This window comes from Citrus sinensis, chromosome 4, assembly GCF_022201045.2.
Source record: "Citrus sinensis cultivar Valencia sweet orange chromosome 4, DVS_A1.0, whole genome shotgun sequence".
Lineage (NCBI taxonomy): Eukaryota > Viridiplantae > Streptophyta > Magnoliopsida > Sapindales > Rutaceae > Citrus > Citrus sinensis.
Genome location: NC_068559.1, coordinates 5465315 through 5482781, shown reverse-complemented (window position 1 = coordinate 5482781; position 17467 = coordinate 5465315). Strand labels below are relative to the sequence as shown.

At 34.6% G+C, this 17467-nt stretch overlaps 2 protein-coding genes and 1 non-coding gene across 7 annotated transcripts; 2 read left to right on the top strand and 1 right to left on the bottom strand.

Annotated features, from left to right (window-relative positions):
* Positions 1–518: 518 nt before the first annotated feature.
* TRNAY-GUA (transfer RNA tyrosine (anticodon GUA)) lies at positions 519–610 on the bottom strand. The gene is given in 2 exon segments: positions 519–554; positions 574–610. It is a non-coding gene; the product is annotated as a tRNA-Tyr (tRNA).
* Positions 611–968: 358 nt separating this feature from the next.
* On the top strand, positions 969–4906 carry LOC102615251 (hypothetical protein). Of its 4 annotated transcripts, none has more exons than XR_371414.4 (6): positions 969–1219; positions 2867–3196; positions 3765–3852; positions 4095–4161; positions 4305–4433; positions 4588–4906. XR_371414.4 is itself a non-coding variant. In XM_052440305.1 (6 exons), exons 3-6 carry the CDS (start codon positions 3073–3075, stop codon positions 4356–4358), a joined length of 333 nt encoding a protein of 110 aa, XP_052296265.1. In that variant the 5' UTR covers positions 969–1219; positions 2624–2715; positions 2867–3072; the 3' UTR covers positions 4359–4906. The 4 variants fall into 4 exon arrangements, 3 of the variants coding, with proteins under 3 accessions (XP_052296265.1, XP_006485583.1, XP_006485582.1); XM_052440305.1 differs by adding an exon at positions 2624–2715 and having other exon boundaries at positions 4305–4906; XM_006485520.4 differs by having other exon boundaries at positions 2870–3196; positions 4305–4906.
* Positions 4907–5184: 278 nt separating this feature from the next.
* LOC102616042 (vacuolar protein sorting-associated protein 24 homolog 1-like) lies at positions 5185–17467 on the top strand. 2 transcript variants are annotated; one of them, XM_006485522.4, is made up of 7 exons: positions 5185–5200; positions 14860–14985; positions 15143–15219; positions 15680–15782; positions 16174–16295; positions 16906–17100; positions 17192–17467. In XM_006485522.4, exons 2-7 carry the CDS (start codon positions 14874–14876, stop codon positions 17270–17272), a joined length of 690 nt encoding a protein of 229 aa, XP_006485585.1. In that variant the 5' UTR covers positions 5185–5200; positions 14860–14873; the 3' UTR covers positions 17273–17467. The 2 variants fall into 2 exon arrangements, with proteins under 2 accessions (XP_006485585.1, XP_024956177.1); XM_025100409.2 differs by lacking the exon at positions 5185–5200 and having other exon boundaries at positions 14600–14985; positions 15151–15219.

The window sequence follows — 17467 nt, the reverse complement described above, 5'->3', positions numbered from 1 at the left end:
TTGTGACAAAATATAAACATATTATCAATAAGGTTTATATTAAAAATGCAATATTTTTATAAGTCAGTGGATAAAAATCATTAAAACTCTTAAAAGAACTAATTAAAAATACAAACCAAGAGAAGAGCATAATAGAATATCAAAACAAAGCGTACTACACTAAATTGAATTGAAATGGCCATTGGAATTTTAAGTATCTAGAAAGCAAAAAAAAAAGATAATATAAACATATTATCAATAAGGTTTATATTAAAAATGCAATATTTTTATAAGTCAGTGGATAAAAATCATTAAAACTCTTAAAAGAACTAATTAAAAATACAAACCAAGAGAAGAGCATAATAGAATATCAAAACAAAGTGTACTACACTAAATTGAATTGAAATGGCCATTGGAATTTTAAGTATCTAGAAAGCAAAATAATAATAATAATAAACAAATAAATAAATAAAATTGTATTTAAATAACATTTGAATAAAAAAATTATTTTAATTAAAAGGAAAAACAAAAACAAAAACTCCGACCTGCCGGATTCGAACCAGCGACCTAAGGATGGCTATTGGTGATTTCCAACTACAGTCCTCCGCTCTGCCAACTGAGCTAAGGTCGGGTGCTGGTGATTGGTAGCCAATTAAATTATTTATAAAAGTAGGTTTAGATTATCCCATTTTTAATCTTCGCAAATAATTTTATAACATAATCATCAAGCCACGTGTTGGTCAGTGATAGAACCTGAATAACCAACTCGATCGAAAAATTTTAATTAAAATTTTACGATTTTTCTAGTTGGAAAGGAATTGTGCTACCATTTTCTCGGTCAATTGTGTTCACCTAATAAGAGACGACTAATTTTCGAAAATACCCATCCACTACCAATAATATCCAGGTAAGTGGAGGGCATAACAGTCATTTAGCGGATAAACAGCTTATCCAAGGCCACTCCAAATCAATTCCACGTCGACTGGCAAGAGAGAGAGAGAGAGAAAGTGAAAAACAGAAAACAGGAAAAACAGAAACCGGGAACTGGAACGAGAAGCGAACAAAACAACGGGAAGCATTTAAAGTAAAATACAAAAAAAGAAAGGAAAAAAATTGACTTGTATTAATATCAACTAACACCCCATTTGGTAGGGAGTATCAAAATCTAATTTTGCATTTTGTGATAATCTCTTTGATGGAACAATTTTGAGTTGTTGCTGTTGTATATTGCCCACAGCAGGTATGGCTCCGAACATTTCATTTCAGTTTCTATTTTCTTTTTCTATCATTTCTTGATTTCCTTTTTAATATGTTTGTGCTTGAATCTTTTGATTCTCAAATAGGTTTGGTTTGTTTTTCTGTTTTATTGCCCCAAATGCATTGCAATACTTAGAGAAGAACGTATTTTTTTAGGGTGTAATTTGAGTCTGAGTGGGTTTAATTTTCTTACTTATCGATTGCGCTATTAACAAGTGTTATTGGTTTTCTTGTTTTGTGGATGTTGTTATTTTAAGTTTAAAGAAATGAGTGGGGAAAAAAAATGAATTGTCAAGTTTAATGTCGGGTGAAAAGTGTGGACGGAAAATAGGGGATCTTAAGATCTAATTTTGAGCTACGCAGTGGGCAGTTAGAATTTGATGTATTGGATTCTGGAGGGCAGGGGATTGATTCTTGCATTTGTTCTTTGTTTATGGATTTTCAACGAAAGGGTGATTTTGGTGCAATGTCCATAGAGAAATACTTAGCGTAGGTTATAACATTATGTGGGTTTATGTAAAATGAAGAGGATGTGTCACCGACGAGTACGGGATCTAGTTTCTTTGGTGTTGTTGAAGAAGTGTTAGTAGTCGGAAGCTTGGTTTTACTGTAAGAAGGTCTGTCTAGATCTAGGTACAAAGTGATTTAGGGGAGATTATCTGGGTGCGGGGATGATTTTGGTCTTTTATGTTTAATTTTAATCAAGGATAATAATTGTTTCATTTTTTAGTTTGTGCTGAATCGTATGGTTGTTCACAAGATGGAGAGGAACTTATGCTACAATGAATCTAGCTAGATTACGGCATCAGTGCCTGTGCTCATAATTGTTATTAACAAGATTGACTAGGAATTGGGAAAAATTGTAGCTTACAACCTTTTAAGTTGAGAGGTTGACAGGCAGTTGCAAGGTTCCAATTCTTTAGTGAAGATCCCTAGAAACTATGCATTTATAGATGTGGTGTTACATGGCTACAGAAACTATAATGAACAGGTCGAGGGGTAATAGATTAGAGGATATAGATAATTGTATGATAGAGTAGTTTTATTGACATTCAAGGCATGTTTAAATTGTCATAGACATGCGGCTTGAGAATTTCTGTTTTAGATTAAAGTTTGAGTTACCTACCAGCCTTGGTATCCAAATTTTCTTTCAATTGTAGATGTAAGAATATAATTTGAGATTATTATACAAGCGCCGACAGTTTGCTCATGCCAAATAAAACTATGACTAAAGTTAGCATTTACTTATGAACTATATTACTGTTGTTTTTGGTAAAATTTTTTATGCTTTTGGCCTGAAACGGGGAATTTTTTTTTTTTTTTTGAAAAAAAGTTGGCAATTACCAGTTTGAAGAAGCCAACTGTTATGAACAATGTTGTTTTGTAGGGCTTATAACATATTTTTGGAGTCTTGCACTTAGATTGGGGCATGATTTAGGAGATTCAAATAGGTCTTGATAATTTACCAATATGGTTAAGGTAAAAGCCGACTATGATATAAGAATTGATGTGATAGACAATTTCTCACTTCTTCTTAGCGAGTAGAACTATTATTTTTAGTTTATGGAGCAAACTTGGTACTGATTAATTACTTTTCACTGGTCTCCATTTTTATCTTTTTACCGCACAGAAGAATTGTTTTATGCTGAGCAGTAGCTTTCTGGAAGTCTTGCAACAATCAAAGTGGCCATATCTTTTAACAGAAAATTGAAGGATCTTGCAACAGTCAAAGTGGCCATATCTTTTAGCAGAAAATTGAAGGATCTTGCAGAAAGGAGCGCTTGTTATCATTTATTGTGTCATTGCAGAAGGGAATGGTCTTTCTGTTTTGAGAAGATGGATGTCAATGCTAGAAGTTCCCATTCCAATGAGAAGAAATCTATAGATTATTCTGCATCTGCCAATGAAAGAAATATGTCAATGGAGAAGAATGCAGACACTTCTGTGTTTGTTAATCATGGTAAGTCGCTCTTGATATTATTTACTGTTAATTCAATCCAACATCTTTTCCTGAGGCAATATTGAGAGTTCTCAAGATTTCCAAATATAACAACTGAAAGTCTCAGTTTAGCCACTCTTTCCATTTATTGTCATTTACTTACTGGTGTTTGTAGCTCCCTTGAATATAGACATAATTGTATTGAAAGGGTCCAAAATGTTGTAGGTGTTAACTGCAGCCTTGCAGAATGTAACCCAAACATAACCAACTGAATTACTTTAGCTCCATTATCAGAAACTATCATCATGAAAATTGCAGTTTCAAGATGTCTATCTACTAAGAAATTTATGTGTGCAGACCTATATTTGTTTTATAATTATTTCTGAAAAGTTCAATGATAAGTAAACATTCTGAGCTCAGTGGGTTTTGGCAAAAAGCAAATCAAGATGCAATATCGAGTTGAATGATTGTATCATATATATTTTTCTGCCTTGTTTTGTAACCATTTTGAAAGTACATTTTTTGGTTTGTGATCTTCCTTTGTACTTATTTTACGATCTCAATTATTTTCTTTGAATGTCTTGTGTAGCTGAACTTGCTTGGCATGAGAATAGAAGAAAGTGGGTGGGGGATCAATCTCAACGGCCACAAAGAATGGACAAGGATCCAATAATAAGGTATAATTATGGTTATTTTCTATATAATTTTTGTGCCTGGAAACAGTTTACTGTAAGTAGCTGCAGCTTTTAGCGGCTACCAATTGTCCTCTTGGCCCTCGAATAGGAACTCCTCTCTTCCCACTCATGGATGTAAAATCGGACATTACCTTCTCTCTTGTTTGGATGTGCCTTGAGCTTATATTTCCATGCTGTTCTATGAATTGTGGGTTCAAAATAACTTCAACAATTTTTGGTTGCAGCTGGTCGACAACATATGAAGAGCTTCTCTTGAGTAACCGGCCTTTCCCTGAGCCAATCCCTTTACCTGTAAGTTTATGTCCACAGCGATACACACCTTCACTGATTTTTATTACTGATTTCTTTTCTCTGCAATCAGAAAGTGCGTCCATTACGGCTCATAGTTCTTGATGAATTTCTCATGTCACTTCATTTGTGGGTGGGTGTTGCAGGAGATGGTCGACTTTTTGGTTGATATTTGGCATGATCAAGGACTATTCGACTAGGTTAACATTACGGCATTCAAGTAGGGAGATGGGGAATGGTTTAACAGTTCAAAGTGCTGAACATTTTATGACTTGGTACACAATCCAATTTCGCGTAGCTGATTCTTCAATTTTTATCTAATTTAGTATTACAAGGGTTAAATGTACTATTTTGATTAACGATCACTGATTAGTCAGGATATTTTCTTCCATTTTCCTCTTTGAAGTTCTAAATTCTTCATTTTGACAGGAATTTTAAGAAAAAGACATTGTTGTATCCAGCTCAATTTCAACTCTCTGAGACTTTCCTTGAGGAAATCAAGATTCTTACAATGTCCTAACTAATTTATGTACCTATAAGCAAAAGTGAGATGAACTTATTCGACTTCGTGAATTTGTTTCAAAAACCAATATTACAAAAGAAAAAATAGGGCGAACGCAGGCCGGATGATTACAAGAATCCGACATATATTATACATATATAATCCTATTTCTCAAGATGCTTGGCAATAAATGTAGACGACATGACGTCTGTTCGATTTCTTGACAAATGAAGCGTCGTCTACTATGTTCGATTCTACATGATTTTAATAATTTTTTTAAAAAAAATTACAATTAACAATAATCATTAATATTATAATTGTATAAAAAAAATGCAAGTGAATCTAACATTTGAGTTTTAATTTCAGTTTCAACTATTACGAGTCACTCATCTATTTGATGATGAGTTTTATAGTTTGAAAATTGCTTATTTACAATCCAATAGATATGTTTTTAGGAAAAAAAGACTTTATTCTTTTAGAGAGTTAAATTAAGGGTGACGTTTATGAAAGATGACTCGTCATTTTGAGATTTTGAATAAAGTCGACATGACACTTAGGTCATCCAATGCATTCACCAATAAGCAAAAATAGTTTGCGTCGGTGCATAATATTGATGACTTGTTGTTTATGTCTTAGCAAATATGTCATGTTGTTCATACTTCTAACAGTTAGATGATATGACATCTCTCTGTTTTCTTCATAAATAACGCGTCGTCTTTTATATTGAATTTCACAAGATTTTAATAAGAGTGTTCTTTTTTTTAACAATTACATGAAATAATAGTCACTAAAATTGTAATTTAAAAAAAATACAAGTGAATAAAAAATTGTAGTCATAATTTAAATCCTAATTGTTGTAGATCACTCATTTATTAGAAGATGAGTTTATAATTTGAAAATTGCTTATTTCCAATTCCAATAGACATGTTACTCAATTTTAATAGTAATTGCAATAACAATTGCAAATTACAACTAACTATTAATTGCAATTAAAAATATAATTATGATTATAGTGACGCTCAAAAGATAATGAACTTTTGTCATATAAATAAGCCTGTGTAGTTAAGAGGTTCAATGGTTAAAATTCATTAGATTATCAATTCCAAGCCCAATCCATTTTATCTTAGATTTTATATTTTAGATTCAATTTGATCCAATCATTTATTGAAATCCAATATAATCCAAACAAGTGGAAGTAAAATCCAATTTAATTCGATCTGATACAAACATTTTGATTAAAATAAAAATCGTCAATTACACTTCAAGTTCTAATTACTAACCATTATAAAAAAAAGCAATATATCGACTTCTTTCACATTCCATGACTTGTGTTTTTTTTATCATCTTATGGTTGAAAAAAAATGAAATTTGAATACTTTTTAATTGTACTCTGTATTATTATTATTATTATTATTATTATTATTATTATTATTATTATTATATATTTAACACTTATACAAAATTAGGTTTTAATTTTTTGGGAAAATAAGGTTTTATTTTTTTCAGATAGTTAAATATAAAGGAGACGTGTATGGAAAATTATGCGTCGTTTGTAGATTTTTTAGAAGATGATATGTCATTTCAAAGATAATAAGGTAAATATCATATCATTTATTTCACTCACTTAACCGACATGCGAAAATAATATGTGTAGCATATCCTATTTCTGACTCGTTGTTTATGTTTTAATTGAAAACATCATGTCATTTGACTTAAGAATATTTGGCTGAAAAGGTGTCATTTTATTTTTTATGTAAACGACATGTCATTTATTTTGTTGAATTCCACGTAGTTTTAATAAAAGTGTTATTTTTTAACAATTATATGGAATAATAAGAATTACAATTTTAATTGTAAAAATAGAAAAAATATGAGCAAATCAAATATTGGAGTTTCAATTATCCCAACTACTATGGGTCACTTATCTATTAGATGATGAGTTTTATAATTTTACCATTCAATAAATATGTTACACAATTTTGATAGTAATTGCAATAAAATTTTTACTTTACATCACAACTATTAATTACAATCAAAACTATGATTATGATTATAGTGAAGATAACAACATAATAAACTTCGATCATATAAATAAACCTTTGTAGTAGGGTGTTCAATAGTTAAAATCCATTAGATTTTATCAAATTCAAGTGCAATCCATCATATATTGATTTTATATTTTGCAATCCAATAAAATCCAATCACTTATTGAAACCCAATATAATCCAAACTAATGAAAAGTCAAATCCAATTTAATCTAATATGATTTGATAATATTTAAGTGCACATCTAGTATCATTTTCTGTATCAATTATTTTTTTTTTAAAGGAAGAAATGCATTAAACAACCAAAGAATCACATAACCAAGGAGGAGGAACAAGACTCCACTCTCCCGAACCTGACATAGAACTCCCCACCCAAGCAACAGTGTGGGCAGCGGAGTTCGCAGATCTACGAACAAAAGAGAAAGCCACTTCTCCTAAGGACTGAGCCAAGGCTCTACAATTAGCAATAATAGTGCCAAAACCATTTGGATAATAAAACTTATCATGTAAAGCATTAAAGACTAGTAAGCTATCCATCTCTAAAACAACAGACTTGAAAGAAAATTTCTTAAGCCAACTGAGAGCTTCCTTAACACCGATAGCTTCAGCTTCACGAGGGTCGAATCTACTAGGAAGGATGTCGCTTTTTGCCGCGATAAAATCACCCCCAGCTGACCGAATTACAGCCCCGAAACTTATGAAACCTCTTGATCTAACTAAAGTTGCATCAACATTGCATTTATGCCACCTAGCACAAGGCTTTTTCCAGCAAACAGAGCCATGAGCTGAAGAATCAGGCACTAGAGGGAGAAAAAAACCACTCTTACGAGCTTGCTGCCAAAAAAAAAAAACTTTGTCCAGCTACATTCAACATAGATTGGACCCTCCCATTGACTCCTTTCTAGACTTTGTTATTTCTATTCAACCACAAGCCCCAACAAATCATAGCAGCCAAACTACACTCATCTAAATTACAGCGGGCAAACAAATCCTCCAACCAATGAACAAAGTTCAAGCAACTCCCATTGAAGCCAATAACAGAGGAAATCCAGCAGGTTTTAGCAAAATGGCAAGTCACCAAGATATGGTAAATAGATTCTGAAGAAGAGTGACATATGGGGCAGAAAGCTTGTACCTCAACTCGACGCTGCAAAAGGTTGCCTGAAGTTGGGATGACATTGGCCATTGCTCGCCAGATGAAGTTTTTAACTTTTGCTGGAACATGGAGATGCCATAATTTACGCCAAGCGCTGCTGCTGGGGGAGAGAGCATAAAGTCTAGCATTCGGTAGCAGCTTTTAACCGTGTACAGACCTTTGGAGTCAGACAGCCAAAACCAAATATCATCATCCGGCCTTGAGCCGAGAGGAATTTGGAAAATGAGGTCTCGGTCCCTGATGTTGAAGGTATCATCCACAACATCATAGTCCCATCTTCGCTGGTTAGGTACTATGAGGCTGTCAACTGTTACAGAGGTGATATTTACAGGTAAGGTAGAAGAGATGAAGCTGTTGTCCTTGCCTGGTAACCAAGGGGCACTTCCGATAACAATTTGCCGACCCCCTTCAATTTGAATACGACTACCTCGAAGGATGGCCTAATGAGCAGCCAAAATAGATCTCCAAAAATAGCTAGGATTGCTTCCCAGCCGAGCCTCCGTAAACGAAGTGTTGGGGTAGTACCTAGCCTTAAAAAGTCGAGCTACCAGAATATTGGGTTTGGTTAGGAGACGCCAGCCTTATTTACCAAGCATTGTAATATTGAACAAATGCAATCTTTTAAAGCCTATGCCCCCATGAGTCTTTGGTTTACACATCCTGTCCCATTTCATCCATATAATACCCCCACTACCATGCCTTTTTCTGCCCCACCAAAAGGAGTTCATCATTCTCTCTATCTCTCTACACAGCTCCATGGGCAGGAGATAAATGTTCATCACATAGTTGGGCAAAGTTTGAGCTACTGTCTTAAGAAGAATTTCTTTGCCTGCTCTTGACAGTAACTTTTGGTTCCACCCCTGCAGCCGCTTTCAAACTCTCTCTCGGATGTAGTTAAAAACAGCAGAGTTACTTCTGCCAATAAAAGAGGGAATCCTCAAATAATTGCCATGGTTGACAGTGCCCTGAACCCCAAGGAGGCTGCAAATCGAAAGCGCAACCACTTTGTTAGTATCAGCACTAAAGGAAATAAAGGACTTATTGAAATTGACTCTCTGACCCGAAGCAGCCCCATACAAAGATAAGGCAGCCTTCATTACGCGGGCCTCTTGATCATTAGCTTTGAAGAAAATGAAGCAGTCATCAGCAAAAAATAGGTCAGTAAGGCATGGAGCCCCCCGAGCAATTCTAATCCCATGAAGCATACATGCTCCCTCGTAGTGATTGATGAGAGAGCTAAGTCCTTGAGCACAAATAATGAAAAGATAAGGCGATAACGGATCCCCTTGCCGAAGACCACGACTAGGAACAATGGGGCCTATTTCCGACCCATCGCGAGAGATTTTGTAGGTTACGGTGGACAAACATAGCATAATCAGATTAACAAAATCAGGGTTGAATCCCATCTTGAGCATAATAGAAGACAAAAAGTTCCACTCGATTCTATCATAGGCTTTTGACATGTCAATTTTAAGAGTTGCATCCCCTTCCCTACCCTATCTTTTCCTCTTTAGATAGTGCATAACCTCAGCTGAAATCATAACATTATCAGTGATAGATCTACCCAGAATGAAAGCACTTTGGGACTTTGAAATAATAGACCCCAAGGCTAACTTAAGCCGACTAGCTAACATTTTAGCAACAATTTTATAGATAACATTACATAACGCTATAGGATGAAACTCAGTAATATAATCCGAGTTGGGATTTTTAGGAAGCAAGATCAGAAGGATCTCATTCAAACCAGCAGGGAACACACATTGGTGAATAAAATTCAAGCAAGCAGAAGAGACATCACCACCAACAATAGACCAAAAATTTTGAAAAAAGGCGGGGTTCATACCATCTGGACCAGGAGACTTATCTGGATGCATGCTAAAAATGGCTGCTCGGACATCTGCTGTACTAAAGGGCTCTAGAAGAGTAAGGTTCTGCTCAGCTAAAATCTTTAGCTCAACCCACTAGAGGGCCTCATTACAAGGGCCACCTTCAGAGGAGAAGATCTGAGTGAAGTAATTGGCGATTACCTCGTTGATGTCTTCCGGAGTAGTACACTACTGTCCCTGGGCATTTCGAAGCTTTCCAATTGTATTTTACTTCTTCCGAGCTGAAGCCATGGCACGAAAATATCTCGAGTTCATATCCCCTTCTCTAAGCCAAATGGATTTTGCCCTCTGTTTCCAAAAGATCTCATGGTTGTGGAGTAATTCGTTGTAGCGTTTACGAGTTTCGAAAAAACAGTCCACACTAGCGGAATCACGAGTACCTCGCAACGAAGCTATTTTCTTCTTACAATCCAAAATGCGAGCTCGAAAGTCCCGTGAGAAATGGCTGCCCCAACAAAAAAAGCAGAACCACAAGAATCGATTTTGTTTTGAAGGGGCATCCCAACTGACGAAACCCAACTATCCATCACAATCTCTATGCAATCAGACTCGCGAAGCCAATTATTCTCAAACCGAAACTTCTTATTCCTCGGAGAACTCACCACTCGAGCAGGGTCAAGAAAGATCGGGAGATGATCAGAGTAAGAAGCTTCCAAACTATTAACCTTAGCTTTCGGGAAGAGATGAAATCAGGAATTAGAAGCAAGGGCACGATCAATCCTCTCCTCAACCCAATCTTCAGACCCCCAAGAGTGCTCCCAAGTGAATTGATACCCACTCATGCCCAAGTCGAAGAGCCCCGAATCCGCTACGGCTTCCTGAAAACCATGCAGCTTCCAATTCGGGTGAACATGCTTCCCCAGCTTCTCCCTTGAGTGGAGGAGGTCATTAAAATCACCAATGCACACCCAAGGTGAAGAGGAAGAAGAAGCAAGAGAACGCATCAAGTTCCAAGATTCTCGGCGACGGGTAGACTCAAGGAAGCCATAGAAGCCCGTGACTTGCCATTGCTTCCCCTCAGAATTCCCTACAGCCATGTCAATAAAAGTTTTCCCAAACTTAAGAAGCTGAACCTTATAATTAGGCTTCCAAAATAAAGCTAGCCCACCACTCCGGCCAACCTTTTCCACCACAAACAAACCAACGTAACCCAGCTGAATTTTCAGCTTATCTAACTTATCCTTATGACACAACGTTTCCATTAGAAAAATAAAAGCATGATTATGCTGCTTGGCCAGCTCTACAAGAACCTGAACTGTGCGTGGGTGGCCTAAACCACGACAGTTCCAGCTTAGGCAACTCATTTGTCTCGGTGGGCCTGGTTTACAGGTCCCACCGCTGGTCCCTTTTTTGGATCATTTACATTCTCCAACCTGGTCGAAATATCCATCTCTTCTTGACCCACTATTAAAAACGACCCATTATTCGATCTTCTACGCTTCGCATCGGAGATGATTAATTGTGAGTCGTAGCTAGTTTCAATTACTTTTATTGAAGCCATGCCACTAGCAGAGGCACCCAAATCCTTGCCATTAATTCCCATTTGGCTACAAGCTATGTCAGAATTAGGTAGTTCCAAACCAATAGGCCCATACCTATCTATTTTCTCTTTCTCACAAAATTTACTCCCATCATTCGCAGATTTTGTGGCCTCATTCTCACCCATTATCGTAACAACTCCGGATTTTGGGCAATTACCAGGGATGCCTTCCTCCATCCTTGGTGGCTCTGACCTCAGCCACCGCTCACCGGAGTTCATCATACCACGCTTAAGGGGTGCTTTCATCCATATACCATAGGGTCTAGCAGCATTACTTTCTATGGAATCATACAAGGTAGGACAGTTGCGCTCGGTGTGGCCTAAAAGGCTGCAGATGAAGCAAAACACATTGAGTCGTTCGTATTTGAAATCCACCCAAAATCAATCCCCTCATGTTCGTTTCAAATGCATTCGACGTTTGAGAGGCTTCCTTACATTGAGAGATTACCTCAGGCGCATGTAATTTGGCCAAACACCTTTGAGATTATTCTCGTCCGACTCTAGAAACAAACCTATGTAGTTGCCAATATTTTGCAAGATTCTTTCAGACTAGAAGCCCAGTGGCATATTGTGAACTTGGATCCAAAAGGTAGTGTGGAACAAAGGAACATTTTGAGGTTGCTCATCAGCACCTAGTCTGTGGACAAGCAGAATGTGTTGATCAAATGTCCACGGTATAGAATCGAGAATCCTCCTTACATCGACTTCATGAAAGAATTGAAACAAGAATAGTGTAGAAGATAGGTCCTTGATGCAAACACCCTTTCTCGGCCTCCACAAGGCTGCCATGGTGTTCTTCATTGCAACAAAGTTGATCACCTTATCCGTTAGGAAATGTCCCACAAGACAAAACCGTGAGTCTACTTTAATTCTTCCATTATCTACGGCCTCCTCTCCAGCCACCTCAAGTCCACCCTCCTCCTCTTCATCAAGTGTCAAACGTGCACATTCGCTCTGTAAGTCAGCAGCTCCTCGACTACTTGAACCAAACATCGAAAGAACAAAGATGCAGGGACGGTAAAAGTAAGAGAAAGCCACGACTAGCTAGTTCCAATCTAACTTGTTAGAGAGACAAGACGAAACAAACTTGCCAAAAGACAAGAGATCATTAAATTGATTTTGGAGAAATCCATGTATCACTGAGTTTAAATTTCAAAAGAAATAAAAATACCTGTATCAATTATTTAAAAACTGAAAATAGTAGTATGTTTTAATGAACACAATTGAAAAAGGTAAAAACAATGAGTATTATTTAGTAGTACCATTTTCAAAAACAGTTTTTACTAAACATTTAGTTCATACTTATAGTTAAAAAGTAATTTTTTTTAACTAATGCTATAAATTTTGTTTAGTTAACCTCCTTTAATTAAACAAATTATAAATTTTATGAATACATAAACAAACATTTGTTAAATAATTTAGTATTAATATTAATAAAAAGTTAACATTGTTATTGTTTTTAAACTATAATTAAGATAAATATTACAATATATGTGATTTAAACAAGATTACACATGTAATTCACAATGTATGTAAATCTATAAATATTAGTACAAAGCCACATAAATATGTTGTGTTTCCATATTTCCCTAAAGATTTGAGATAAAAACATATATCGTGTGTGAAGAACAAAAATATATAGAAAAAAAAAGACAATAAAAAAGAAAAAGAAAAAAATTAACCTATAACTATGTACTTCCTACAAATAAAGATAAGAAAAACAATTGTATGACAAATAAAACAAGATTAAAATGAAAAAATACATAGCGAGATGAGAGAGAATTTTCGGTTGAGCAAAAAAAAAAAAAAAAAGATATAGAAAATTGCCTGATTTTGACGAGAGTGAAAGATGACGAAATCGGTTGGATGAAGAAACTTAGAAGATGAAAAATATTAAAGATTGAAATTAAGAGAGAAGATCACTATAAATCGTTTGCAATAAAAAAGGATTACCTTCAAACAAGAAAAAGTGGAGTAAAGTTTTAGAAAACATGAGGTAAGTATTTGTAATTTATTTTATAATTTATTTTCAGGAGTAGCTCTTCCCCTATGCAACTTAAGCATTTGCTTATGACCATTATAGATTAAGGCCTCATATTTATGTTGAATATATTATTTTGTATTTTAAAAGATATAAATTCTTAATTTATAGCTATCTCAATCATGATTGTATCTTTATTAATTTTTATTTTATTTTTGCTTTGTAATTATCTTTTCCTGGATAAATTATCAAAACTCATAGGAAGTCTATTTAGTATTAATAATTCTAATCCCTATAAAATCTCTATGAAACGTTAAATTAATAAATTTTAATTAAAACATTATTTATTCCTTTTAAACCTTTGTTTAAAAAAAAATTAAACTTCTCCGTTAACAATATTTTCTCATAAAACAATGGCACAATAAACACATTACTTAAAAAAAAAAAGAATTACCTGTTTATTTTTTATACTTTCTACAGCCATGAGACACTACTTAAAGTTACAAATCATCGAAGTTATTCATGATTCCACATCAAATTTTCTGGTTTTATCTTTCTACTTTATTCTTAATTAGTTTTGCTCTCTAGTTGTGTTTTTGCTTTATGAAAATATTATTGTTTTGATCGGTTTTTTTTTTTTTTTAATTTCTACAATCGTTGTGTGCTTGTTCATCATTTGTTGTTTTTAATACCGGTGATAATTATTTAAAAAAAAAATCACTTGTTTATTTTTTCTTCTTTTCATGGTCATTGGTTAACGATTAAAACTTAAAACCATCAAAGTTAATTTATGATTTCATCTTAAATTTTTATATTTTATCTTTACATTCTCCTTTTAATTAGTTTGTTATTTAATTGTCTTATTTATTTTTGAATGGTTTTTTTTTAATTTTTCTAAAATAATTGTGTGCTTTGTTCATAAGAAGTTGTTTTTAATATCGGTAATAATGCTTTCGCAAAAAGAAGTTTTTCAAAATTAAATTGACAATTTTCTTTTTGACGTACAACTATATTATGTTATCATTTTGAGAAAGATATGTTAACAAATTAGAAAAAAATTAATTAATAATTATATATTTTAGAAATGAAAAAAATGATCTTAAATGATTAATTTTTATCATAAATTTAATTGATATATTTTACCATAGAAGGCTTGATTGAAACAATTTACCTAAGATCTCATTAAAACATAAATTCTAAAATGGTGTGGAAATGGACCTAAACAACCGAAACGTATTTCTATTTTTTATATTTTATTTTTTTGGTTTAAAAAAATAAAATTAAAATTGCCGACCAACTCACAAAGCAATGCGGTTTACTACAGAACAATACTTGTGAAACGACTGCGTTTTGGCTGCCCAAGGCAACTCGAAGAATTTTCCTTTTCTCCTGCCCAAAAAAAAAAAAAAAGTGAAAAAATCTGGGAAATCGAATACGGAAATAGAAAAAGCTGCTTCGGACTTAAGCAATTCTATTTTTTTTTCCCTTTGAATGTTGTTCTTCGTTCATTTGCAGCATTATTTTTATTATTGTTACATTTTTTTTCCAATTTGAAATTTTATTAGTGTGGGATCGAGAGATTTTGAATAAGTGTTTGATTAAGAGATGGATAAGATGAAGAGTATGTTAAAACCAAAACCAAACCCACAACAGCAATTGAGAGATTGGCAAAGAAGGCTCCGTCAAGAGTGCCGCAACATAGAACGATCGATCAGAGGCAAGTTCTTTTCTTTTTTTCAAATTATTTTAAATTCTGAAACATGGGTTGCGTTGAATTTAGTGTTTTGAATGATGGGTTTGTGTGTTTTTGATGATATTTTACGCTAAAAAAATTCATACGGGGTTGTTGTTATTGTTGCTGTGTTGTGTTCTAGATATTCAGAGAGAGGAGAAAAATGTGCAAAAATCAATTAAAGAGTCTGCCAAGAGAAATGACATGGGCTCTGCTAAGGTAATTCATTTACGGCTGCATTTTATGAGCCTTGTTAGAAAATTCATAAAATTGCTTACTTGATATTGTTTTGCCATATATTTGCATAGCGTCCTATGATTTTCATCGGTGTTGAATGTTAGGATTAGGAAGCCACAATATAGATTTCAGCACAGTAACAAGCATTGTCGATAGCAAAAATGATGCCAGATGCTAATAGTGGGAAAGATGACAGATGTTTATCCGAAGATATGATGAAGTCAGGAGTGTCAAGCTTATAGCTAGCATTCTTCCTTGTGCATCCTAGTCAAAATTTTAAACAGTTGCTTATAGCCTATGCATTTTTGTATTAGAATCTTGGTTCTTAGCCACGTGGGATGCTATGATGTGCTCTTCCTTTTGCCAAAGGTTTTTTTATGCACCTTATGGTTACGTTCATTTCTTAATGTTTTGACATTTCATGCCTGCTACCATATGCCAGGCACTTGCGAAGGAAATTTTGATGTCCAGAAAAGCTGTGAATCGTCTTTATGAAAATAAGGCTCAACTGAACTCAATATCGATGCATCTTGGAGAAAGTGTTGGTATGTTACTTCATAGCTTGACATGCATTCACGTATGTCATTCTAGCGATATCATGCCAGATATGTGGAATGAAACTGTTTCAAACCAGAATGTTAACCTAATGAAACAATTCCAGAGCAGCTATAATGTTTATGGAATTATAAATGTGATTTCAGTGGCAAAAACCTGGTTTTAGACCAATGTTGGATCTCTTAGACGAGCTCTTCGGTATTTTTACCTGCAATATTGATATAATGGGGTGAAAAATGAGGAATAGCTGTTAATAAATAAATCGTGATATTGTTCTCCATGTTTTCCTTCATATGTACAATTATGATGGAATTCCTCCTCCCCTTCTCTTGTCCGTTCAAATAGCTTCATCAGCACTTACGTGTTGGGATGATTTTGCAGCAATCGCACGTACAGTGGGTCATTTGTCCAAGAGTACCGAGGTCATGAAGCTTGTCAATAACCTTATGAAAGCTCCAGAAGTGGCTGTCACGATGCAAGAATTTAGCAAAGAAATGACTAAGGTACTATTACCTTTGGCCTGGCGGACAAGTTAAATTTTATGATGCTTTGATGCTTTGGGAATGGAAAACATCCTTCTCCGTATTTCATGTCATGTATTCTTATTTTTGACATTCAGCAATGTGACCGGTCCATCTTTTTCCATCATTGTCAGGATGGGGTTTTTATGTTACTTATTGAGACTGAAGAGTTTATCAAAATAAACTGTCATAATAATGCTTTAGGATTTATCCAGCTTCAATATTCCGTAGGGAGCTTTTGTCACGATAATTAATTGAGGATTTGTATTCTTTCAAAAATGTCGAATAAAAAAAAAATGAATGTATAATTAATAACAAGTAACAGATAAGCATATCTGAGCATCCTCTTGACGATTTAATAAGAAAGCTTGATATTCGTGGTAGGGAGAGAGTCTTTGCAGTTTACATGATGTAGATTCAGAATTTTCACTAGTGGAAACTATACTGGAGCCTTTTTATTTACTTCCCCTATCACAGATTCTTGGTTTGTTTGTACTTTTGTGATTTTTCGTCTTCCTTTCAAAGTGTAGGTTAAACATCGTTTAAAAATGCCTCTGGATTCCCAGTAACTCATTGTCAATGTGGTTTTCAGGCTGGAATTATTGAAGAAATGGTCAATGATACAATTGACACAGCATTGGATTCAGATGATATAGAAGAGGAAACTGAAGAAAAAGTTGATAAAGTCCTTTCAGAAATAGCTGGTGAGACGGCTGCACAGCTTCCAGAAGCTGTCAGGAAAGAAAGGTCAAGGGTACCTGCCCAGAGAGCAAGCACCTCACAGCAAGTATGCTTAACTACTTTGCTTACTTTTCTAGTTTCCTTGCATGGTTTTGTTGAGAACCCTACTGCAACTAAAGTTCGTCATAATTTTGTAGGAACAAGCTATCGCAGAAGGTGTAGATGATGAGGAAGAACTAGAAGAGCTAAGAGCACGGCTTGATAAAGTGAGATCATAGTTTCTGAACTGCTTTTTTCCCTCAGAGTCGAGGAAAATAGAGCTTGTATTCATATTGGTTTGAGCTGATTATTCTTTATAAGATTACAGGGCATCTAACCCAGGCATACCTTGATTCAAACCAAAGAGTAATTTGTGCATTTTGTATTATATCAGTCGCTATAATGTAAATCCCAATATTTCATTTTTGCTTGAA